This window comes from Nycticebus coucang, chromosome 13 (genome assembly GCF_027406575.1).
Source record: "Nycticebus coucang isolate mNycCou1 chromosome 13, mNycCou1.pri, whole genome shotgun sequence".
Classification (NCBI taxonomy): Eukaryota; Metazoa; Chordata; class Mammalia; order Primates; family Lorisidae; genus Nycticebus; species Nycticebus coucang.
Window position 1 is genome coordinate 68,474,652 of NC_069792.1, and position 24,627 is coordinate 68,499,278.

The window sequence follows — 24,627 nt, forward strand, 5'->3', positions numbered from 1 at the left end:
AGAGAAGCGAAAGGAGAAAAGAAAGAAATTAAAAACAGCCTCTTAAGATGAACTTGCATAATTTATTCCTCTGTAGAGCAGCAGGCATGCACGATGTTTCTTTTTTTCCTTCTTCTTCTTTTTTATTTTTTTCCTCTTTTTTCTTCTTTTCCCTTCCACCTAACTTCTGAGCATTCCCAGGCTAGGCAAGAATGAAAATTAAGCACACCCAATACACAAGTTATAATGAAAGTATGGCATGCTCTCAGATTATTCATAAGCCTACAAGTTGTGTATTTTGGTGGAGATTTCCTCCCTTCTGCTCCCGATTGCTAATGAAGAATGCTATTTTAATAGGCAGATGGTAAAGACAATTACAGTTAGGGGCTCAGCTGGGAGTTACATCAGTTTATTGCAAATTATTAGTTGATAAATGCTTTTGTTTACAAGCAGAGTCTTAAGCAGCTTTGCAATCAGTTTATCAGCTGCAGGCGAAATTTTGACAGCTCGCCTTTGGGGTGTAATGTCACCTCTTGGCTGGTCATTTAAAATCCTGAGGATCAGGGAGACAGACAGTCAGATGGGCTATCCCAGTTCACTACCACAAGTTCCTAGGAAGCAACCAGAGCCCAAACTCCAGGGGTGCTGAAAAGACTCTGTGAATAGGATTTTTCCCAGTTGAAATCCCATAAAAACAGCTTAACAATCTGACTAAACCCAAGGTAGGTCGCCTGAGTCTCGGGGCCTCAAACATTCATTCAGAAGGTTTTCCAGAAAGTTCTGAGTGCCTTTTTTAGTGATAGGGCAAAACTCTCTGGGCACACTCTTAAGCAGAAATCTGGATCAGCCCACAATGACACTGTTCATTTTTCTTCCTTTTTTTTAAAGAGATAAGGTCTTAGTCACACTCTTGTCACCCGTGCTGGGGTACAGTGGCTTGATCATAGCTGGCTGCAGCCTCGAACCTGGGCTTAAGCAATCCTCCGGCTTCAGCCTCCTGAGTAGCTGGGACTACAGTGCTTAAGCCACCACTCTTGAGTAATTTATTATTTTTTATAGAGACAATCTTGCTATGTTGCCCAGGCTGGCCTTGAACTCTTGGCCTCAAGCAATACTTCCGTCTCAGCTTCCCGTGTCACTGGGATTATAGGCATGAGCTACTATGCCCCATGTTTACTTTTCTGATTAGGTTTCATGTGCTTTTTTAAAAAGGAAGGAAATTATTTCAATAAAAGGCATTTTCTTATAGAAAAAAAAAAAATGAGTACTGTATATTAGCCAGAAGGCAGAAGATCTAGTGAGAATCCATTATATACTTGGGCCAGGGAATGCCCCCGAAAGAAAAAGGGAGCTTAGGAAACCCACTGGTTTAACCAGGGTTGTTTTGATGTCCTTGTCTATAAAATGACATGATAGTACTTCCTATTTGGCACATAGCTATTTCCTTTCAGGTAATGAGGGTGTTCATAGTTCTTTTTTTCTGACATCTGATCAGACCAATACATTATCTGTTGAATTCACACTAAATAATGAAGCATGTATATTTGAAATGACAAATAATTCTCAGATGCTACTTTAAACTCATTTCCAAAACTCCTTCTGCAAGATGGTGCTGCAATTTAGTATTTTTACAACATAGCACTACCGACATTTATTATTTTTTTGCATTGCCATAAGGATGTTGTTTATAACTTCACGTGCTCAAAGATGTGTACTTGGAAGGGGTCACAGCCTCACTCATAGCCTACAAACAATTTATGTTTATTTACTTTTACTTTCCACTCTAACAAAGTAAGTTTTGTAGGCTTAAAACAGAAATACTCAAATTAATAATCATGTATAGTAGTTCCTAAAATAGTCATTTTTGTTTGTACCTACTGACTATTTATAATATTCTTTTATTTCCTGGTATTCAAGGAAAACTTATTGAGCTAATAGGGAACTAACTGCTAAAGTCAGAAGCCAGGATTTATTGCCAGAATTAGATTTCCAAATCTTCTAAACTATGATATAATACAGAAAGATCTTTGGATGTATGACTCCGTCTGATACATTTTAAATTGTATATAATACGTGAAAAAACAAAATTTTATCTTAATCTCAGAATATGATTAAACGACCCTACCTGTTTTTCTCCCTGCTTCCCCTAATTGTCTCTGTTTTTCAGGTAAGGACCTCAAAGCATCAGAATAGAATGAATCCTATTTAAACTGACCACGTGGCTGAGTAAAGTTTGTAATTTTAAAGTTGCATTGACGTAGCATTAAATTAAAAACATTTGGGTGAAAACCAGAGCGTGGTTTTTATCCACCGCCAACATTCAGCATAAGAATTCAGTTCTCAATTTTCCAGCTCTTAAGCAATTAAATGTCCTGGTGACATCAGAGGAAAAGCTGCTTCTAGAAGTGTTGACGACGAAAGCCTTGATATCTCAAATTGTAAATTGTATTTTAACATAAAGCTTTTCTAACAAATGTTTCTATAATCAAGCTAATGAAGAACAAATAGTGTGTTTGGCAAATTGTGTTGCCATTTATCCATCCCTCTTACCCGTTAAAGGGCAAAGAAGAATTTTGTTTAAAAACTTCTGTCCTCTCCTTTGGCCCAAATACCAAACATGTACTCTAGAGTTGCTGGTCCTGTCTGATTCCCGCCCCCTCTCTCAGGAACTGCTAGGATGTTCTATAAAAAGATGTCAGGAGTGCCAGTGTCGGAAAGTTGCATGCCCCCAAATGCCCTGCCTCGCCTATGTAGTACAAATGAAAAATGTTAAAAATCATTTAAAAACAGAAAAGACCTTTTGCAAAATGCTTTGATTTATTGCTATGTAGCAGGCAGATCTTTATCAATTATTTTACTCTATTTTATTCAAAAACTGTTGTAAACTATGACTTGGCATGTTGCTGCATACGGAAAAAAGGGCATTAATCAACTCTAAATAAACAAGTGCATAGATCTATCTAACAACTATGAAGTAGTTAATACATTTTTAAGTAATTTTATTGTAGAAAGGAGGGCTAAAAAGTAGTGCTTAATTATCTGGACTCCTCTGTGCCGGGCTCCCTTTTGATTGTATTAATGAAGCAGCTGGCCCATTGTTTCCCTTTAATTCCTCTATTGTTTTAAGAATATGTCACAGCTCTTTATTCTTTTATCAGGTGCAGTGCAGGAGGATCCACACAATACCTCATATTCCTACTGTATTTGCCAAGGCACAAAGAAACCTCCAAAGCGGTTTTCAAAGAAGGGGCACCCATAATTTATAAGTTCTATTCCTTGCACTACTCCACTGTCAAGAATTTCAACAGTATTGGATTTGAATTCATTATAAAATTTGTCTTAAGCAATGTGGCTACGTATAGATACGTGTGCTGTGTTCATGTCCAGCCCCTGAGATCTAGGCGACACCACATGAGATGTAGAAATGGGACAATTATTTAGCTTTTACGGAATTATTCTGACCAATCGGTTGCTAGTTAAGAAAAAAATAAACAAATTTCAGAAGGAGGTATCATGGGAGATTTTCAAATGATGTAGTGGAAATACAAGAAGCGAATGACCAAACCAGGGAGTATTCCCCTTTTTTTCACCTCCACAAACGTAGTGTTGGTCTGGCTGTGTGTGTGTGTTAAATGAACCATTTATTCCCCCAGAGTATGTGTTTAATTTTACTTGAATGTGCCTACCAGATACTGTGGTTTACTCCATGGTCCAATGTGTAATCTTTACTAACTACACCCTTGCTATTAGTTGACTATCTTTTTGCATCATGGGTGAAGGAGATAGATTGTTTATTAATATAAAAAATTATCTTAAGAAATCAAAATGCTGTAGCAATTTAGTATGCGATATAACATGTTTTTATGCAAGAGCTATTTAAAAATGCTGGTTTTGCTACACATAATTACGTTTTCTCCAACTTTCTATGAAAGCCACCAGAAATCACTCACAGGAAAATAATCTTGAGAGTCTGATTCACAGAGAACTGTCACTTTTTATGCATGTGGCTTTTCTATTTGTTTTTTCCCCCCCTAAAATGTCTGTACTTTAGAGACTTTTTAAAGTGATTTTTTTTTCCCCACCAGAGTTTTCAGTTTAAAAAAAGAGAAATGAGATTTAATGACTTAATGCTATGTAGGGAAAGTTATTAACTTCAACTTTTAAAATGTTCTTAGAAAAGCGATCAGAATAAATTATTATTTTAAACCATCTATTTCCTTTTTATATTGTTAAGTGATGGGTGGTATATGCGTGTGTGTTTGTGAGCTTAAAATCAAGTTTCACACTGGTGTTCCTATTTATTTGTTTGAGGCTCCTTATCCTTGTGTACATTGAGGCAGAATAATACAAAATCTAAATGTGATTTAATTGGTTCAATTTGCTATATATTTTTATGCTAAGCTTAGTCCCTATCTTGATGAGCCCACGTAGTTATGCTAGAGGTTTATAGCTTCACGTTGCTTGCATTTCCTTATTTTTCTAAAGCAAGCGTCTATCCATCACACAGATAAATTAGAAAGAAACATGTATAGACATAACACAGGGAGAAGATTTTTCAGCTTGCTATGTAATTATTAACCTGATTTTTACCATTGTAAGAAGCCGTGAGTTGCAGATAGCATGGATGAAGTTAAAAGCTTTTATTCTGGATACATTTTCCTTATACAGAACTCTATAGGTATGGTCGAACAATATAATTGAAGCTTTGTCAGCTCCGTAACCTAGCAACAGATAATACTGTTAGGTTACTGAATTGCTCCTGGTTGACAAGTAGGGAGTATTTTTGTGTTTATCATGTTTGCTAATGATGGGATCCTTTCCAAAAGGCTTGTCTTAATCTTAATTAGAGTTTATCAGTAGAGGTCTGCATGACATTGTGCAGACACTGATTTCATAAATAATAAGTGCAAGTGAAAAATTTGGCAGGATGGGGAGACGTTTAAGGCCACTGCTTCTAGTAAGAGGAGCATGCATTTCCAAAATATAGAGTTTGAACTGTGACTTTATTCTTTGTTATCGAAACTTGTAGTACACTTCACTGCAGTTTTGACAGCAATTATGAGAAAAATTTATAAGCTTCCTGTTCAAAACCATATCTGTTTGTACAAGAACTTTGATCATAAACATTACTTAGAACAGTGAGTACACGGTTTTTCAAGAACATCAAGGTCTTAGTCATTATTACTTTTTATGGAGCCTTGAATGTATTTGTCCTTTATCTGTGAAGGAAGTAGCATGTGAGTATGAAGACTGAGAAGAGTGACTATCTTTGCAGTATAGGAGACAAAGAGAGAATCCTAAAACAACCTTTTCATTTGGTGGGAGCGAGGAAGGTATCAGATAGCTGCCTCAGTGCTCGCTGTCATTTGATAAAGATTTCATGCCCATGCAGTTGGAATGTGATTTTTTTTTTGCTCTGGTTTGCATAATATGATCTTTCCACAGTTTGGGGGGATGGAATATTATTGATTATTCCTAATAACAAATTGCATACCTTCAAAATAATAAAGAGCTAAGAGTTATCAAATGTAATTAACAAATTTGCTAAGTTCCTACCTGGCTTATTCAGTTGGAAGAGGATGCTAGGTCATTATATCTTTGTTTATCCATTTTTCCTCACCATTTCACTCATCATTTCCACATTCTTCAATCATTAGAGGAAAAGGAACATTCAAAGCTACTTTCAATCATCCTTTCTTGAGTTTCAGAATGGCCATCCTCTCTACTGTGAAATATTTCATCACCGAAAGACTTTACTTGGTCACAGAGCTTAACACTTTCTACACTATACAAACTTTACACAGTTTACCCCTATGCCAATTATTCTTAACTCTAAAGCAAATTAAGCCCTCTGAGGAGCTCCTAAAAATTACAGAAGCCCAAACTTTACTCCCAGAGATTTTGCTTTGATTGTTCACATACAGAGCCAGGGACTCCACTGTGTAGTCAAGATTGCGTGCTCTATGGTTAGGTAGAATCTTGATGCAACACTTCTTCTTCTTCTTTTTTTTTTTTTTTAAGTTTTTGAGATGGAGTATCATTCTGTTGTCCTTGGTGGAATGCTGGGGCATCACAGCTCACAGCAACCTCAAACTCTTGGGTTTGAAGAATCCTCTTGCCTCAGCCTCCCAAGTAGCTAGAACGACAGGTGTACACCACTATGTTCAGCAAGTTTTTCTATGTTTTTTTAGAGACTGAATCTCACTCTTTCTCGGGCTGTTCTCAAACTCCTGAGCTCAAGCAGTCCACCCACCATGACCTCCCAGAGTGCTAGGATTACAGGCATGAGCCACCGCACTTGGCTTTGATACCACTTTTAATGTCTAGATCAGCTTAAAATTTAAATAGGAAATTGGTGAAGTGCTGTTTGTATTTAGTATTAACACATGAGTTTAATATGTGTAACATACTTAGAACAGTCCTTGTCACATAATGAGTGCATTCTAAGTGTCATCTATTTTAATGAGGTATTCATTAGTTATGTTAGAAGATAACTTGGAGTCACTTCCACATTAGACATATAAATATTATTCTCCAGATTTCAGCTATGCATTTAGCAGGTTTATTTAATAACTGGGTAATCTGCCTGACACCCCTTCTAAAAGTGAACCACTGTATTGCTGCTTGAAAGAGAAAACTGGTAATGACTTCAAACTGTAAACAGGTAAAGGGATTACAATGGATTACATAGTGAACACCAGGTGGCGCTGTGACTGGTTTTTCAGACAGAATAAAGAGTCAAATTGCCTTATTCAAGTTCCATCTTTCCTAGCTCCTTCTCTCCCTCTAATACCACTCTAGCTGTGTGACCTTGAACAACTTATTATACTTCCAGCCTCATTATCCCACAGTAAAATGGTAATAAATGAAAACCACCTCATTGCTTTCTTGGGAGAAATCAATAAGATAATGCAAGCAAATCCTTTAACACAGTGCAGGTATGCAGCCTATAGGAATCCCCTAATAAATGTGCGATTGTTACCATTATGAGCACATTGGTCATAGAAGTATAAAACCTTGCTCACAACTGGATGATGATAATGCAAAGAGTATCTAGTTGAAGGCTGTCATTTGTCACAAGGCAGCTAAAGCAATTTTCCAAGATCACACAGTAACTAGTCATCAAGTCAGGACTAAAACTAAACTTTCATATCTGCCAGCAAAAATTGTCTTTCTAGTTCATCTTTGCACTGTGGAAAAATAAATTTTCAGTGATTTCGCCTGCTAATTACACTTCATTATTAGCATGTAATTCTTCAAAATAATATCATTTACTCTTGAATGACAGTACGAAGGAAGTAGTAAAAGTTTGATCAACTAAACATACAACAGTCTCACCTAATGTGCACAATGCAAGGGTATATTTCAAAATAACTAAGAGGAAATGTTAAATATCTTACACAAAAAATAAGTGAGGCGATGGATATGTTAATCAGTTTGATTAAACATTCCACATTGTATATTAAATCATCTCATTGGACCCCATAAGTGTATATAGTTATGATTTTAATTAAAGATTAAATTTTAAAAACATACAGTAGTCCCTCAGTATCTTTAGGTAATTGGTTCCAGAATCTCCCCCTTGAGCACCAAACTCCAAGCATGCTCAAGTTTCTGATAGGAAATGATGTGACTATATCATCTACTTTAAATCATCTCTGGATTGCTTAGGATATGTAAATCCTTCATAAATAGTTGTTCTACTGTATTGGTGTTTTACGTGTATTATTCTTTATTGTTGTTATTATTATTTTATTTGTTTTTCTAATAATTTGAATCAAAGGTTGGCTGAATCCAAGTATTCAGAACCCAAGGACACAGAAGGCCAATTGTATATTTCATCACCTTATGTTCACCGAACACCTTTACATCATTTTATTTGCTTCCATATCAATAGACTATTAATGTGGATTAGTACATTGAAAATTCACTTGGTTTTAATCTAAGGGCATTAAATATACTATTGTATATGAAAGCCACAATAAACATCTGTGTAGATTCCTTAAATTTGCTATCATAACCACTTATAACTATACAGTTCAATGGCATCTGCACTCTCATACAACCATTACCACTATCCATTTCCAGAACTCTTCATCTTACAAAATTGAAACCCCACGTTCACTAAACACCAACTCCTGATTTCCCCAGTCCCAGCCCCTGGCTACCACCATCCTACTTTCTGTCTCTGGGATCTAATGCCCTAAGCACCTAATGTAAGTGGAAGCAGATGGTATTTGTCTTTTTTTGTACCTGGCTTATTTTACTCATCATAATGTCATCAAGGTTTATTCATGTTGCAGCAGGTGTCAGGATTTCCTTTCTTTCTTTCTTTTTTTTTTTTTTTTTGGTTGCAGTTGCCATTCTTGTTTAGCAGACCTGGACTGGACTTGAACCCACCAGCCTCAGTGTATGTGGCCAGCATCCTACTCACTGAGCTACAAGCATCAAGCCAGAATTTCCTTTCTTTAAGGATGAATAATATTCCCTTGTATTATCAAACATATCACGTTTTCCTCAATTCATTCATCTGTCAATGTACACGTGGGTTGCTTCATGTTTTAGCTATTGTGAACCATGCTGCCATGAACCTGGGTGTTCAAATATCTCTTTGAGCTCCTGCTTGGATTCTTTTGAGTACCTATCCAAAAGTAGAACTCCTGAACTACTCCAGGTAACTCTGGTTTTACTTTTTGAGGGGTCACCGAATTGTGTGATTTCACATTCCCTCCAGTAGGGTTACACTTTCTCCAACGGAAGAGTTTCAGATTCTCCATGTCCTCACCAACACCTGCTATTTTCTGGTCTTTTATATATAAAATTACACTAACCCGTGGTTTGTTTCTGCTTAACATGAGGTCACAATAGCTAAATGTCAACACGACAGCATTTTTATGTGCTCAGATTGCTTTTTAACTGAGAGGAAAACACTACCTTCCACATTAATTGTGAACTAGACGTGACAGTACTCACCCCACCTCTAAGAACAGTAAAGTAGGAAACCTGTTCTCCTGCCTCCTCAGATTAACACAGATCGGTAGAAACTACTTCTTTTTCTAACTGGAAGAGATACAGCAGGTGATCCACAAACAGATGCAGCCTTATTCTTCTTTTCTAAAATGACTTAACTGCCTCCAGTGAAGCATAGTTACACTTGCTTATTGGATTCATATGTTTGTCTTTTCTTTCTGGTGAGATTTGTTTCCTCTTGGATTTAGCAGGACAGTAAGAAATGAGAACAATAGCCCAAATTTGACCAAATGAATAATGGTCAAAAAGTATTTAACACTTACCATACGTCAGGTGTTGTGCTTAAGCTTCCGCACATAGAAGCTCATTAAATCTTCATAATAACACCGTGAGTCTAGGGCAGTACCATCATCATCCCCATTTTCAAGCATATAGAGTGCTTAGGGGTCAAGTTCCAAGTGGCAGAGCCAAGATCTGCACCCAGACAGTCTGTTTCCATTGCCGAAACCCCTTCTAGATGGATTACATCCCCGACTAGCAATCACACTCTGAAAACTTTATTTGAATCAGTAATTGAAGTTACCTCACAATACTTGGGCTATCTCCCCCTGTAAAGGACTCCCTCAAGTTGTATGTTCTAAATTCACCACCTAAAAATCTCAGCTGACCAGATTCAAAAAGCCAACTCTTGCTTTTTGTGGTTGCTATTCCTTTGAATTCTCTCTAATTTTTTCAATATACACCCTCTGCACTTTTTAATGATCCCATGTCCTCTGCTCACACGTTAAATGTTGAGATACCCCAAGTCTTCCCTCTTTAGTCCTTTTCTTTCTACACTATATTCTCCCTGGGTTACCACATCAATGCAAAGAACATCTGCAGTCATTTAGAATGTGCTGATGACGTCCAAAATATATTTTTTTTCCCTCAGCCTGTATGTGTTCTCCAAGTTCTAACCTCCTCCTAGATATAATCATCCAGAAGTCTCACAGACAAATGAAAAATAAAAATAGTAATAAAGAAGTCTCTCAAGTGCCCCAAACTATACATTTTCAAAACAAAGTGCATTATTTCCATGTATGCGCACACACCCACACACACACACACACACACACACACACATGCACATTGGACTTTGGAGTTGGACAGATAAGAGTCTAAGACCTGATTCTGCCACTGACCCAGTGTGCAGCTGCACATGTTATTAATCGTTAACCTACCTAAGTGTTGGCATCTCAACTCTAAAGTGAGAGAAATACTGCCTACCTCATAGAATCATTTGATAGGATTCAAATAAAGTCCATAAGCCACCTACCCTATCAGGCTCAAAAAAAGCTGTTCCTAATTGATGCTAGCAGCCTGCTTTCCACATAACACCAATTGTTCATACACCAGCTTCACTGCCTGGCTAAGGGCATCACCACTATCTGATTTCGCAAGCCAGAAACCTTGGTGTGGTTTGCAACAGCTTCCTTCTCTTACTCATCTCCTAAAATCACCGAAGCCCTCCCTCGGCCACGTCTCCTGAACCTGGGCTTTTTTCCTGCTCACAATGTACACTTCCCCACCACTGAATTATTGTAGTATTATAGCCTCCAAATGACTGCTGTGTGACATTTCCTACCCTCAGTTTACTCTTTATATTCTGGAGACTAAAAAAAAAAAAAAAAAATGTCAAGAATTTGTACACTTATTCACTCAACTAAATATACACATACGGTCTTCTCACCACGAGCCACATACGAGTGTTTTTATCTTTCATTTAAAGGTGCCTTGCCTTGCGGTACATTTTTTGAGGGGGAAGCCCTCATTTGTAGTATTTTTCAGAGAATTCCTGGGCAAATGCTATAACTCTTACCATGATGTATCTTGGGCTATGAATGTGATATCAACCAGCACACAAATTCTGCAAATGTAACATTCCTCCCCACCTGGTACAGAACACGCTGACTCCAGCACACCACCGCCCTAACCCACCCCCTTTCTCAGGCACCTCCAAAAGTTCTTAACTTGATCACATGCTCATTGCTTTCCCAGTAATGACATACCTGATGGGTCCCTCCTCCTCATACTTTTGATGTATTTTTTTATTATTAAATCATTAATTAATGCGATCATGGGGCACCATACTTTTGATATTTTTTTCTCTATTTGTTCCTCATGAACCAATAAAAAAGTCCCCTTGTGGAGTGGGCCTAACTACTCCTAGAGGTATCAGGTTCTCCTCTGATGTTTTCTGCACCACAGGAGCTGATGTAGGGTATTATAATGTGCTTGCTTACAGGTGCGGATTCTAACTGTATATGTGTGTGAGAAGCCATAGGGCTCATGAATAGCTGATGGATGAATGAATGATTTGAAAGATTAAATCTTGAGACAACTGACTTCCTCATCAAATCTAAGAGTACATGTTCAGCCTAATTCAGCCTTTTAAAACAATATGCTCTGAGTAAACCATCAACTGAGATAAAGATAATAAAATACGAGACATTACTGGGTACATCTGAAAACACACATATGTATTACAATTGCTAGGTCATTTAATGTAGACAAATTTTTATTTACTTTTCCTTGAACTTAATATTTTTGCATTTTATTTTATTTATTAGACCTTTCAGGGTCAAAATTCAAGCATAAGTATTCTGAGTCTTCATGTTACGTAGTTTACTGGGGTAATAAAGATCTGCTGTTGAGTACCTTCTCTAAAATCTTTATTTTTCTAGAATACTGGAGTCCAAACCTTTCCTTACTTTTGTGAAAGGCACCCATAGATGGATTTACCAACAATGTAAAGTTCATCACTGAAATCCATCCACTCCAAAAACCACGCATGGAGCCAAACCTACTTGGGGTCCCTGTCTCCTTATTACGCAGATTAACGTAATAAAACATTCCAACGCAAAGATGAGGTGGGAATGGTTACCTCGTCTTCTGCTGTAAGTAGGTTAGATCTGTATGCACACAGAGCCTTCCAGAGGGAAGAAAGGCAGAAATACCACCACTCACACCTGGAACCCTCATCCGGTTGTACAGCGATGCAGTTTAGCTTCTATTTCTGGGAAATAAATACATTAAAGGAGAAAGTGAATCTGTTTTATTCAACCATGGTAAACTCATATGCTTTCAGATGCCATTAGTGTCCATGTGGGGAAAAAAGTTGTTTTCTAGTATTTTAGCATATTCGCGTATTGCTTTGAAACTTAATTTGAGGTCTGTAATCTTAGCTTTATGTTTTAACAAACATAGACTCTCACAGATGGTGTTGCTTTTTGCTCACCTTTAAAACTTAATCAGCTGGTTTAATTAATTGCCCAAGGTTTCTCTAAAACAATGTCCTGATTCTTTTGTGCAACTCTGCCCTATCATATGTTGGTGTTATCTTTCCCTCCAGATTTTTACTGCAAGTTGTTTAAAAACCGTGATCTCTGAGGGTGGAAAAAAAAAATGAAGTGCGGTTGAAAAGACAGTTATGTTGAGAGATAAACAGAGCAATATTACTTATCGAAATGGGTACAATTTTTGCTTGCTTAATGAGTACAAAACACAGCTTTCTAATACATACATAATGAAAAAGGGCTTTATAACATATCAAGTATGCTACGTTATTTCAGGCCTAACTGTATGGGATACATATCTAGGCCTGAGAGTGTAGATAACAAAATATAAGTGCTTCGCCTGTCTAAACATGTTAAATAAATGAGCATTCACTATCACATTCCAATACATTAGAAGATGTACTTGCATAGTTAATTTTTCTTTTTAATGCACCACATGTGATCATTTGAAGTGCTGAGCCTGAGTATATCTTAGTGTTTGAAGAAAGAGTTCTTTTCATTTAAACAAATCTTTATTTAAATAAGCCTTTCTGTAAAGGATCTTTGGCGTATCTTCGTTTGAGGAAGTTCAATCGGGGTAAATGGAGATAAAGAAGCCATATTGTAAGGAATAGCATATAACTAAAGATGATTCGGTCACAAAAAAAAAAAAAAATGGCAGCAAATGTAAGGAGAATGAAACTACCTGGAATTTCATTTTAACTTTGTATATTTTAGGAGCTTATGTTCATGTGGGGCATATTGATGTAACAGAAGGGTTTTTTTCTTTGTTTGTTTTTTGGTGGGGGAGTGGAGAAAGAAAAAAACTTTTTTATTTCTATAAGATACAGAAAGAGTACCTTCTCACGTGAAATAAAGTTGTGCTGTCCAGTCCCTACGACGGCACTATGCCGATGGTGTTAGCAGGTTTTCGGCACTGTACTAATGGAATAGCATGCTTAGTGATTCAGGCAACTCTGGAAGGCAAATGTTGACAAAACTGTCTATAGGTTATGTCTACTACTGTACTTGGCTCTTAGTCTTCTCCTACTGGTCACTAAACAGTTCATTTGTTGCAAGGAAGACAAGTTTCTGCCTAGGAGAGAAGAGAGCAGAGCTGCTGTGTTGATCAAACCCTCTGGCCCAGTAGAAACTGATGTGAAAACACAAGACAGTGCTATGGGCGTGGACCTCGTGCACGACAGGCGCTCGAGCATCCTCTGTTCATTTCATCTTTCTCTTCCTTTTTTCTTCTTCATAGGGGGTCAGCTTTGGTGCACAACCACGAAGGCCATCTCTGAGGGTGAAGAGCTAATTGCCTTTGTGGTGGATTTTGACTCAAGGCTACAAGCTGCCAGCCAGATGACTCTCACAGAAGGGATGTACCCTGCGCGCCTGCTGGACTCAATTCAGCTCCTTCCCCAGCAAGCTGCCATGGCTTCTATTTTGCCTACAGCTATTGTCAATAGTAAGTTCTGAGTGCTGTAGCCCAGCTTTGTAGAGGTGATGGGAATTTATGGGAGGAAAAAAAAATGTCTAGTGACAAGCAACCAGGAGCAGACTTTTTCCTCTAGCATTGTGTTTTCATTTTATCCTCTCTCTAACTTGTGTGTGTGTGTGTGGTCACCTGTCTTGGCAGATTACAAAGGATACTTAACTTCAAACATTTCAAATCAGATTCCTGAATGTCATACATACACAAAACTGACATATCCTGAACTAGATGAATAACATTCCAGGTGACTTAAGTATGAGAAGGCCAGCAGCTTTCACCGACAACGCTTCTACAGTAGAATAATTTTGACATTGCTCAAGGGCTATGGAGTTAAAGACTTGAAGAAGAAAACAGAAAAAGAACACAAAATCAAAGTTTGATTAGATAGACTAGTGAAAAAGAAGTTTAATGTGGGTAAATCAGTCATCAGCTAATACAAAATGAAAAAAAAAAAGGAAAGAAAGAAAAATACATGTAAGGTTGAAATAATGTATAGGAGAATTTAAAAAGACACCTTGGAAAATATACCTTTGTGATTTGTTTTTTTGTAAAAAAAAAAAAAAAAATGTATAATAATAATAAGGAGCTTGGTTTCTGTTCCTTACATCAGAAAGTGACATTTTATAGGCCAGAAAATCAGTGGTCTACAGGTCCCTAGACCTGATCTGCTTTCATCTGTGAAAAAACCAATAGTAACACATTTTAAGAGGAGAATAGATTCTAAAGTTAGTAGGTAAGTGAAAAATTGCATTTGTCAAAAAGACACTTGAAAAATCTCTCAGACACTGAAAGATGGAGAAGAGAAATGGTGTCTTGGTTTTGAAAAATAATCCAATAATTTTTTTGCTATAACATCATCCTTTAGATTAAAGAAATGATCAAGTGATTCTGCAATTACCGTGCATCCAGTCAATGTATCTAGTACCTAAGCTAATGGTATAAGATTTTCTTAACACAAATGTAGGCATTTTATTTATTGAATCTTTACTTTGATTCTGATGGTGAGGAAATTGAAATAACATGGGCCCAACCTGAATTTGTGGTAAAAGAATTTTATTACCAAAAACTGCAGGAGTAGCTGTTACCGTGAAACTCTAATGTATGAATATTAATTTTAATTACATTTGAGAGTATACGATGTTTGCTTTCTGTAGCAAGACAGCTATTAATTTCAAATAATTCAGCATAGATGCATAGGGCTTCTATTTTCCTTCTGAAATTAATCAGTTAAACTTGTCCTACTTAAATGGACATTTTACTAAAATTATGTAGCCTTGTGAATAATGTAAATGTGATTAACTTGGGGGAGGGTAAAATAATACATAGTGGTAATATATAATTTTGAAATTAAATTTCATTTTGAAACTCTGTATTGCCCTTGCTGTCCTCACTTCCCACTCTCTAGGATTTGGTCCCTCATCTCTTTTCATTCCATCTCCCTGAGCTGTCACCTTGACCACCGTAGGTTCTACCAGCAGCTACTATTTCATAAATTACAAGTTCAGCTGTTTCTGAGAGTTTTAGGCCTCTATTGCTGCTTTTCCCACGTCCTGCGATATGTCTTCCCCATATATTAGATTCCACGCATCTACTGCGACCACATGCCCTGGTTTGGCTGGCTTGGTCGCACTTTGCAGTGTTATCTGGCATCCTTCTGGATGGTACCTCCTTTCCCTTGAAAGTGCTGGGTTAGTGCAACAAAGTCACATTCTATCATCCCTGCCCGAAGCTGTCACCTCTCCATCCTTTTCCCTGCATAGATGAAGGTAACCCAGGAACAAAGCAGAACTTTTCCATCTGCTTTAGCTTTTGGCTACAAAGTATTGGTCATCAGCTCTAGTCACTTCCCCTTCCTCAGTGTAGCTTTTCTTTCTTGCCATTAAGGCCTTACAGAAGTTTGATTAAGACTAGATTCCAGTCCCAGTCTAACCACTCACCTGATTATGTGCAAGTTACTCAACCCCATTTTGTTCACCTATAAATTTGTGAGGGAAAAATAAAAATGTACATGAAGAAATTTTCCATGAGCGAACACGTGAAAATTACATAATGTGGGATGCCTTAATAAACATGGTACGTTTGTTTGCTACAATGCAAAAAATGCTGTGTTTTCCCTTAGAGTACTGAGATTGCTTCCTACTAGGCAAAAGTCTTCCTTACAAATTCACTACTTCCACTGCTAAGATTCTAGAATACACAGTTGTGTTGGTCTCATGGTTAAAATGATCCTATGATTCTCCATATCATTAAGATAAAACAATACCCTTCTTAAGACAGTCTGTAAGTTCTTTCATGGTCTACCCTCGCCTTGTATAGACTCTTCTCTCTCCTGTCACGCCCCCTGCCTCAGTGCAGAGCAGCCTCCCCACCTTCACCCAGTCTCTCTCTTAGGCTGTCATGGATTTCCTGGGGCCATTTCTTTGGCCAGGATGACTGAGCCCCTCTTACCCACTTGACTAGCTTCCCTCATCCTTCACACCTCAATTCAGGCATAACATCATCTTCCCTCCAATCCCTTCTCTGATCTCCAGTCCTCTCACCAGCCCAGCACCCCTCAGAAAACTCCACAGATAGTCAGCAGGCTACAGTGGAATTAGCTGACATGTTCACCAACCCCAGACAACGTACACATATTAAGGCCAGGTCTTTCTTTTTCTTTTTTGCAGTTTTTGGTCGGGGCTGGGTTTGAACCCATCACCTCTGGCATATGGGGCCGGTGCCCTACTTTCGTTTTGTTTTACACTCAACTCAACATAGAATCTGGTGCATAAGAGATAGTCTGTAACTAGTTTATTAAATAAAGAAATGATGTCTGCCATTGGTATCAGGCCTAACATTAGTCATTAGTTCAGTAGTTACATCCTTACCTATTAAAAATTTTTTTGGCATATGTAGTGTTATGGGGAGTACAAATGTTTTGGTTACATGAATTACTTTTATACAGTTTGAGTCGCTAGATAGTGTGCATTGTACCCAGGAGATGTGAATTTACCCCTCCCCCTCCCTTCCTGCCCCCCACCTGCTTGCTTCCTGTTAAGTTTTACTACCGAATGTGCACACGGGTGCTGATATTTTAGTTCCAATTTAATAGTCAGTACCTGTAGTGTTTGTTTTTCCATTCTTGTAATACTTCACTTAGAAGAAAGGTCTCCAGTTTTATCCAGGTTGTTGCAAAAGGTAATATTAGTTCACCACTTTATAAGAGCTGACTGCGACTCTGTACTATTCATATATCACATTTTATTAATCCAGTCAGGTATTGATGGGCACTTGGGTTGATTCCACATCTCGCTATTGTGAATTGTGCTGCAGTAAACATTCAAGTGTCTTTTTGATCAAATGACTTTTTTCTTTGGGTAAATACCCAATAGTGGAATTGCTGGATCAAGTGGTAGGTCTCCTTTTAATTCATTGAGGTGTCTCCATACATCTTTACACTTTAATCAAAGAAATAAGTTAATTACATCACTTTCTAGAAGCATATTTTTAAAACCTTATGTACAATTTGAAATCACTCTCTTGTCCTATAGACATTAGAGTCTCCTTCAGTACCTCTTCTAAAGAGTCTGTGGGACATTCAGTTGCAGAGTGTAACATTTCTTTAACTGCTTACTCTCCCAGTGTACAACAACACCCAGGACTGTACTCATCGCTGTCTGATTGCCTAATTCACTACCGGAGAGCAGACTCTGAGAAAAATTGAACTAAATGCTGCTTTACCCATCACTGGTTTCAAATGCACAGCAGCTAATGTGTCTCTGTGTTTTTGCCTGCAGAGGACATATTCCCTTGCAAGTCCTGTGGTATCTGGTATCGGAGTGAGCGAAATCTGCAAGCCCATTTGATGTACTATTGCAGCGGGAGGCAAAGAGAAGCTGCTCCAGTGTCAGAGGAAAATGAAGACAGCGTCCATCAGATTTCCAGCCTGTGCCCCTTCCCGCAATGCACCAAGAGCTTTTCAAATGCCCGAGCTCTCGAAATGCACCTGAATTCACACAGTGGTAAATGCCTCTGTTGTTTCTGTTGCACCAGGAAACTCTATGCTTTCTATAAATACATATGTACAATACATATATACATCTATATTTATCTATCTGTAAAATCAAAATCTAATTTGCTACACCAGACAGTGTGATCTTATGCCCCTTATACTGAGCATATTTTACTCAAAGGCCTTGGGTCTGAATACTTTTCTAACAACTGCAGTGCTCCAACTGCAGGATAAATCGTTCTACTTCTTTTTAACTGAGGTAAAACAGCATAGTTTAAAAAAAAAACCTCTCAGTACCCTTTGTATATTGTCTTAATATTTATTCCTTTAATATCAAATTATCTTTGGAAATAAGACCATAGTCTTTCTCTCATATGGTTGGACAGAAATAGTAGTTAGGTACATAAAAATAAATATTTGCTAAATTAAAATAAAGGTATCATTTTGATCAGTGCAATTAAAATCATACAGTAAGGATATTTACTTTTAATTATGGATCTATAAAATTTTCCTGACTTCCAAAGTATGTATCATAAGAGAATAGTTGTTTTTATGAAATAAAACTACTTATAGTATCAGATTTTTTAAATTCCCTAAAACAACTTAGGCTAAAAAACAAATAAGCTTTTTATTATAAGCTCTCTCTTAACAGCAAAATTGAAACCATTCCCATTTATTTTGGATTGTATGCCAACTATTTTTAGTTTCATCTCATAGCATTCTGACAAAAAAATGAAGTACAGAATTATATTGACTTTAAATATTTTAAGGTGCATTCTTGGATGGAGCAAACCAGGGTTTGAGAATTACAGTTCTTCAGCACTTATAACACAAAACTTGTAGGATACTTGTGGATGACTTTCTCAGCTGTTTTTGCCTGGGTTAAATAATTTAAAAACTGGAATAGATGCTTAGTTTTAAAATACTTGCTCCAACCTGCAACACTCTCAACAGAGTGCAAGCTATGTCTTTGACCCTATAAAGGATCAATTTCCTTTCTACTCATCCTTTTCACTCGCTCTACAAATGGGCTGCCTTCATGCAGGAGGTGAAGCAAGGACACAGAAAAAGATGGTGAGTAAAGTAATGCACAAAACAGAACAGAGATGCAAGAGTGTTTTCAACTAAATGGGAAAATGAGGATTGGATTAGTTAAGGATAAAAGGAGATGGGGTATGAAGTCCTCTTATCCTAATAGGACTGGGTACCTCTGCCATGTTTTCAGGTTATTAATATAAAAAGCAGTTTTATATTATTTTAGTCTAGGGGATAAACCAAGCCTGATTTAACTCTATGTTAACAAATGGGACCTAGGGTTAACCTTAGTCATGGGTATCCACTACAGTCACATTCAAACTACAGTAGAACCTCTATAAATTGACCACTCAAGGGACTGTGACAAACTGGTCAGTGTACAGAGGAGGTCAACATAAGGAACTGGCCTACTGTACTGATATGTACATGTGGTACATGTCCAGTCTATAAAAATTAGGTCAACTTGAGGAGGTGGTCAATGAAGGGAGGTGGTCAACTACGGAGGTTCTCCTGTATTTAATAATTGACTAGAAACAAGCACTGATCATTCAGCATAGATGCGCATCCAAAATGATTATATTAGTGTACAGGTGTCTACCAGCCAAATATCAACCCTGGATAGTGATAAACCATGTTCAGCAAAAGTACTGAATAGAATTCTAGATTTATATGAAAAATAAATTAGGAGGTTTTTAATTACTTTATGACATGGTTCTTATTTGGAATCTTCTGACTAAATTCTACATACAGTGTACTGAGAGTTATTCGATTTACACTGGCTTTCAATAGTAATCCTCATGATGTTCACGTTTTCTAATGTAGAGCGTAGTGTGGTGGTAATTAGATTAAAAATGATAAGATCTGAGGTATAGGTATGGCTCTATCCCTTAATAACTTTCTTACCATAATCAATTTCTTTAGCCTCCTTGGGAGTGTTTCCTCACCTGTGAAAGAGAGACAAGGACACTTATTCCACTTCAATGCCATGATGCTCAGCAAAGTGCTTTGGAAACTATACAGTGCTATTAGATTATCACACACGGCAAAACATGGTAAAGAAAAAAATTAATATCACAAAGGAGATTCTGAAAGATTTTTATTTATTCCCACTGCATTGCAGACATTAGGTCATGAGTAAAGGTCCCCATCATTGGAAAACCAAAGCCTATGGTTCTCAAGGTTCTTATTTTGTGTGTCTCTCCAGGAGTGAAAATGGAAGAATTTCTCCCTGCTGGTGCGAGTCTAAAATGCACGGTCTGTAGCTACACTGCTGATTCTGTGATCAACTTTCACCAACACCTGTTCTCCCATCTCACTCAAGCTGCCTTCCGGTGTAATCACTGCCATTTCGGCTTCCAGACTCAGAGGGAGTTATTGCAGCACCAGGAACTCCACGTCCCTAGCAGCAAACTTCCCAGAGAAAGTGACACAGAACATTCTCCAAGTGGAACTGAGGACAGCTTACAGCCAGCCACAGACTTGTTGACCAGAAGCGAACTCCCCCAAGGCCAAAAGGCCATGCAGACTAAAGATGCCAGCTCTGACACAGAGCTAGACAAATGTGAGAAGAAGACCCAGCTCTTTCTCACTAATCAGAGACCAGAGATACAGCCTACAGCAAATAAACAAAGCTTTTCTTACACAAAAATCAAGTCTGAGCCGTCTAGCCCCAGGCTGGCCTCATCTCCAGTTCAGCCTAACATTGGGCCTTCTTTCCCTGTGGGCCCTTTCCTATCTCAGTTTGCTTTTCCCCAAGATATCACAATGGTCCCTCAGGCTTCAGAGATCTTAGCCAAGATGTCTGAACTGGTGCATCGCCGACTGAGGCATGGGAGCAGTAGCTACCCTCCCGTCATCTACAGCCCTCTGATGCCCAAGGGGGCTACTTGTTTCGAGTGTAACATAACATTCAATAATTTGGATAATTATCTAGTGCACAAAAAACATTATTGCAGCAGCCGATGGCAGCAGATGGCCAAGTCCCCAGAGTTCCCTGGGGTGTCAGAAAAGATGTCTGAAGCCGTGAGTCCCAACACCGGCCAAAGCTCCATAAACCTTCTCAACCCAGCTGCTCATTCTGCTGATGCGGAGAATCCACTTCTTCAAACGTCTTGCATCAATTCTTCTGCCGTTTTAGATTTAATTGGGCCAAATGGGAAGGGCCATGACAAGGACTTTTCCGCTCAAACTAAGAAACTTACCACCTCCAGTAGTAGCGATGATAAAATTAATGGAAAACCTGTTGATGTGAAAAACCCCAGCGTCCCCTTAGTGGACGCGGAAAGTGACCCAAATAAGACTACCTGTGAAGCTTGCAACATTACCTTCAGCCGGCACGAAACATACATGGTCCACAAACAGTATTACTGTGCTACACGCCACGACCCTCCGCTGAAGAGGTCAGCTTCCAGCAAAGTGCCTGCCATGCAGAGAACCATGCGCACGCGCAAGCGGAGGAAGATGTACGAGATGTGCCTGCCGGAGCAGGAGCAGAGGCCGCCGCTGGTCCAGCAGCGGTTCCTCGACGTAGCCAACCTCAGCAATCCTTGTACCTCCACTCAAGAACCCACAGAAGGGCTAGGAGAGTGCTACCACCCCAGATGTGACATCTTCCCAGGAATTGTCTCAAAGCACCTGGAGACTTCTCTGACCATCAACAAATGTGTTCCCGTTTCCAAATGTGACACTACGCATTCCAGCGTTTCCTGCCTCGAGATGGACGTGCCCATAGATCTCAGCAAAAAGTGTTTATCCCAATCTGAGCGGACAACCACATCTCCCAAAAGGCTGCTGGACTATCACGAGTGCACTGTGTGCAAGATCAGTTTCAATAAGGTGGAAAACTATCTGGCCCACAAGCAGAATTTCTGCCCCGTGACTGCGCACCAGCGTAATGACCTGGGTCAGCTTGACGGCAAAGCGTTCCCCAATCCAGAAAGTGAAAGAAACAGCCCCGACTTCAGCTACGAAAGGAGCATAATAAAATGTGAGAAAAACGGGAATCTCAAGCAGCCTTCCCCCAATGGAAACTTATTTTCATCCCACTTAGCCACCCTGCAGGGCCTGAAAGTCTTCAGTGAAGCCGCTCAGCTCATTGCTGCAAAGGAAGAGAACAAACACTTGTTTCTCCCCCAATGCCTTTACCCCGGGGCAATAAAGAAAGCGAAAGCGGCGGAGCAGCTGTCTCCCTACTACGGCATCAAGCCCAGTGATTACATTTCCGGGTCCCTCGTCATCCAGAACACTGACGCGGAGCAGAGCGCAAACCCAGAAAACGAATCTCCTAAAGTCCAGGCGTCCTCGAATGGGTGTGCGGTGCTGAAGAAGGATTCGCTGCCCCTGTTGCCCAAGAACAGGGGCATGGTCATCGTGAACGGGGGACTGAAACCGGACGAGAGAGCCGCCGCCAACCCGCAGCAGGAGAACATTTCCCAGGCCCCGCAGCACGAAGACGGCCACAAATCTCCCTCGTGGATCTCTGAGACCCCCTTAGCCGCAAACGAGAACGTCTCCCCCGGAATCCCCTCCGCGGAGGAACAGTTGTCTAGTATAGCGAAAGGGGTGAACGGTTCCACCCAGGCTCCGACCAGCGGGAAGTACTGCCGGCTGTGTGACATCCAGTTCAACAACCTTTCAAACTTTATAACTCACAAGAAGTTTTATTGCTCCTCACATGCAGCGGAACATGTCAAATGAACTAACTAAATAAACATCCGTCACCTTTGGTACCAGTGTTTAGTATGTCAACCAGTCCAGGAAAAAAAAAAAAAGCTGTTTGAATTACATCTGGGCAATCAGGAGTTAATTCATTATGGCTGAGTTGAAGACTTAAGGTGAAATTTCATTACAGTCCATTAGTAAAGTGTATTATTGGTGCCATTTTCAAAAAAGAAAATAATTAATTTATTTTACCAGCAGTATTCATAGCTGTGGTTATGTTATTTTTTATTTAAGAACTTTATATTAAAGTCATTTGTAATGTTATTGTATAGTTATTGTGTAGCACATATGGTTTGCACTGTATAGTAGCTTTTAAAGAAAATAGTCACAAACAATACAGAAAAGCATTTTAGAAATAGCTTCAAAAGCACTTGTGTATCTTGATTTTTTTTCTTATATGCTGTTGCAGATTTGTGTATATGCTAAAATATAACTTGCAAAGATGTTCTAAATACACATGCTGTAAGTTCGCCTTAAGATTTAAATTCTTGGATAATCAGGCTCCATTTGCACTTTATATTTTAGCAGATACCGTCCCTTAGTCACTAGGCTTTGCATTTGTATGTAGCCGTATGTTTCTGTCCATTTTCTTAATCTTAAACATGTATGTTAAATGAAGATGGCAAATTTTTCTTGTATAGTACTTGTATTTTCTTTCGCTGATAACTCTGTCTCAATTTTTAAACCTTTGCTGTTAAATGCAATACTTTATAAAGAATGAACAAAATTACTGGAAGCAGTATTGTAAGTAATGAGGTAGTATTAATCAGTTTTATCTTTTGAAAGGCACATTCTAAATTGAAACCCTAAACTCCATGCTGCAAGTATGAATTTAATTCATATATAAGATCTATTTAAATATAAGAGTAGCAATACTGCCCCTGGTGATCACAAAGATAATGTTCTACTTCTGATAGAAATAATTTCTCAACAAATGTTGTTACTATGCATGTATATGGATGGAATAAAATTCCAGATTGTTGGAGAAGTTTGGCATCCTTTTTTTCTTCTTTAAAATACAAGGGAAACCTGATTCTATTCTTTATGATGAGAATAGGTTCAAAAATACTGAATAGCTGTAGTAACCCAAAGATAAACCAGTGAAGAGATAGATTATTCTTTATATATCCCTAATTAATATAACTTGCTATATTAAAATGAACTAGAGACTTCAGGCCATGAAGCTAGAGAAATTCTTCATTATTACTATGTATACGCAGCAGAATCTATCCTCCATCCCTCACCATCACTGTAGCACAGAAAAAGAACAATTTCATGAGTGTATAATAACTTACAAGTCATATGCATAAGAACTGGCACAATTGTTGATGAAATGCACCATACTTTCAGAAAGACTTTGCCAGAGAGAGAGTTTTGCATTTTGAAGAAGAGCGAAGTAGTATGGTAAAGTAACTCTGATTAGTAAAGATCCACAAATCTTGTGCTTACAATTTGTAAAAGACACTAGCCTTTATCTTAATTGTGCACTCCAGTGGTTTACATATGGAGGAGGAGTGGAGAGCAGAGAACTTGGGTCAGATTACAGAAGGCCTAATGGGCCACCCAGAGGCATTGAGAGTAATTCAGCAGATGCAAGATTAGAAACCTCATCTGTACAGGTGATGACCCACCTGCGGCAAAGGCCCACGATTTGCAGATAGGTTGTGATCCACTGTTATTTATTCACATTGGATTTGGTAGCATAATGAACATGGGTGTTGACCTCAAACATAACCTACAAATACTGTGACAAAACATTAAAAAAAAAAAAAACTGTGTTCTCAAGAACATTTCTCCTATTGTTTTTTGAGAATAACGATTTTCAGACCTAAGATATTGGCCTTAACTGATGCTTTCCATTTCAGTCAGTGACTAAACAGGGTGAACAGAATGGTATGGTTGCTAGAGGTTAGCAGGAATCTCTTAAAGTATCTTATCTTTTAGGATCCACAGAGATGTTCAGAAAGACCTATGAACTTACACTGTAAGTTTTCAGGTTGGAATTGGCGGAACCAAGTATATATACTTTTGTTAACTAATTAATTTTATTTTTATTTCAGATTAATATGAGGTTATAAACAATTAGTTTACAATGTTTGCATTTGTTGTTTAAAGTCCCTGTT

The 24,627-nt window shown here is 38.4% G+C and overlaps 1 protein-coding gene across 2 annotated transcripts in view; it reads left to right on the plus strand.

The window, feature by feature from the left end:
• Positions 1 to 23,492, plus strand: part of ZFPM2 (zinc finger protein, FOG family member 2) — a 479,651-nt gene extending 456,159 nt beyond the window's left edge. For both annotated transcript variants that reach the window (XM_053559355.1, XM_053559356.1), the window contains 3 exons: positions 13,525 to 13,731; positions 17,535 to 17,759; positions 19,989 to 23,492. In XM_053559355.1, the coding sequence (XP_053415330.1) occupies positions 13,525 to 13,731; positions 17,535 to 17,759; positions 19,989 to 22,480 (2,924 nt within the window). In that variant the 3' untranslated portion in view covers positions 22,481 to 23,492. The remainder of the gene's footprint in view (positions 1 to 13,524; positions 13,732 to 17,534; positions 17,760 to 19,988) is intronic.
• Positions 23,493 to 24,627: the final 1,135 nt, after the last annotated feature.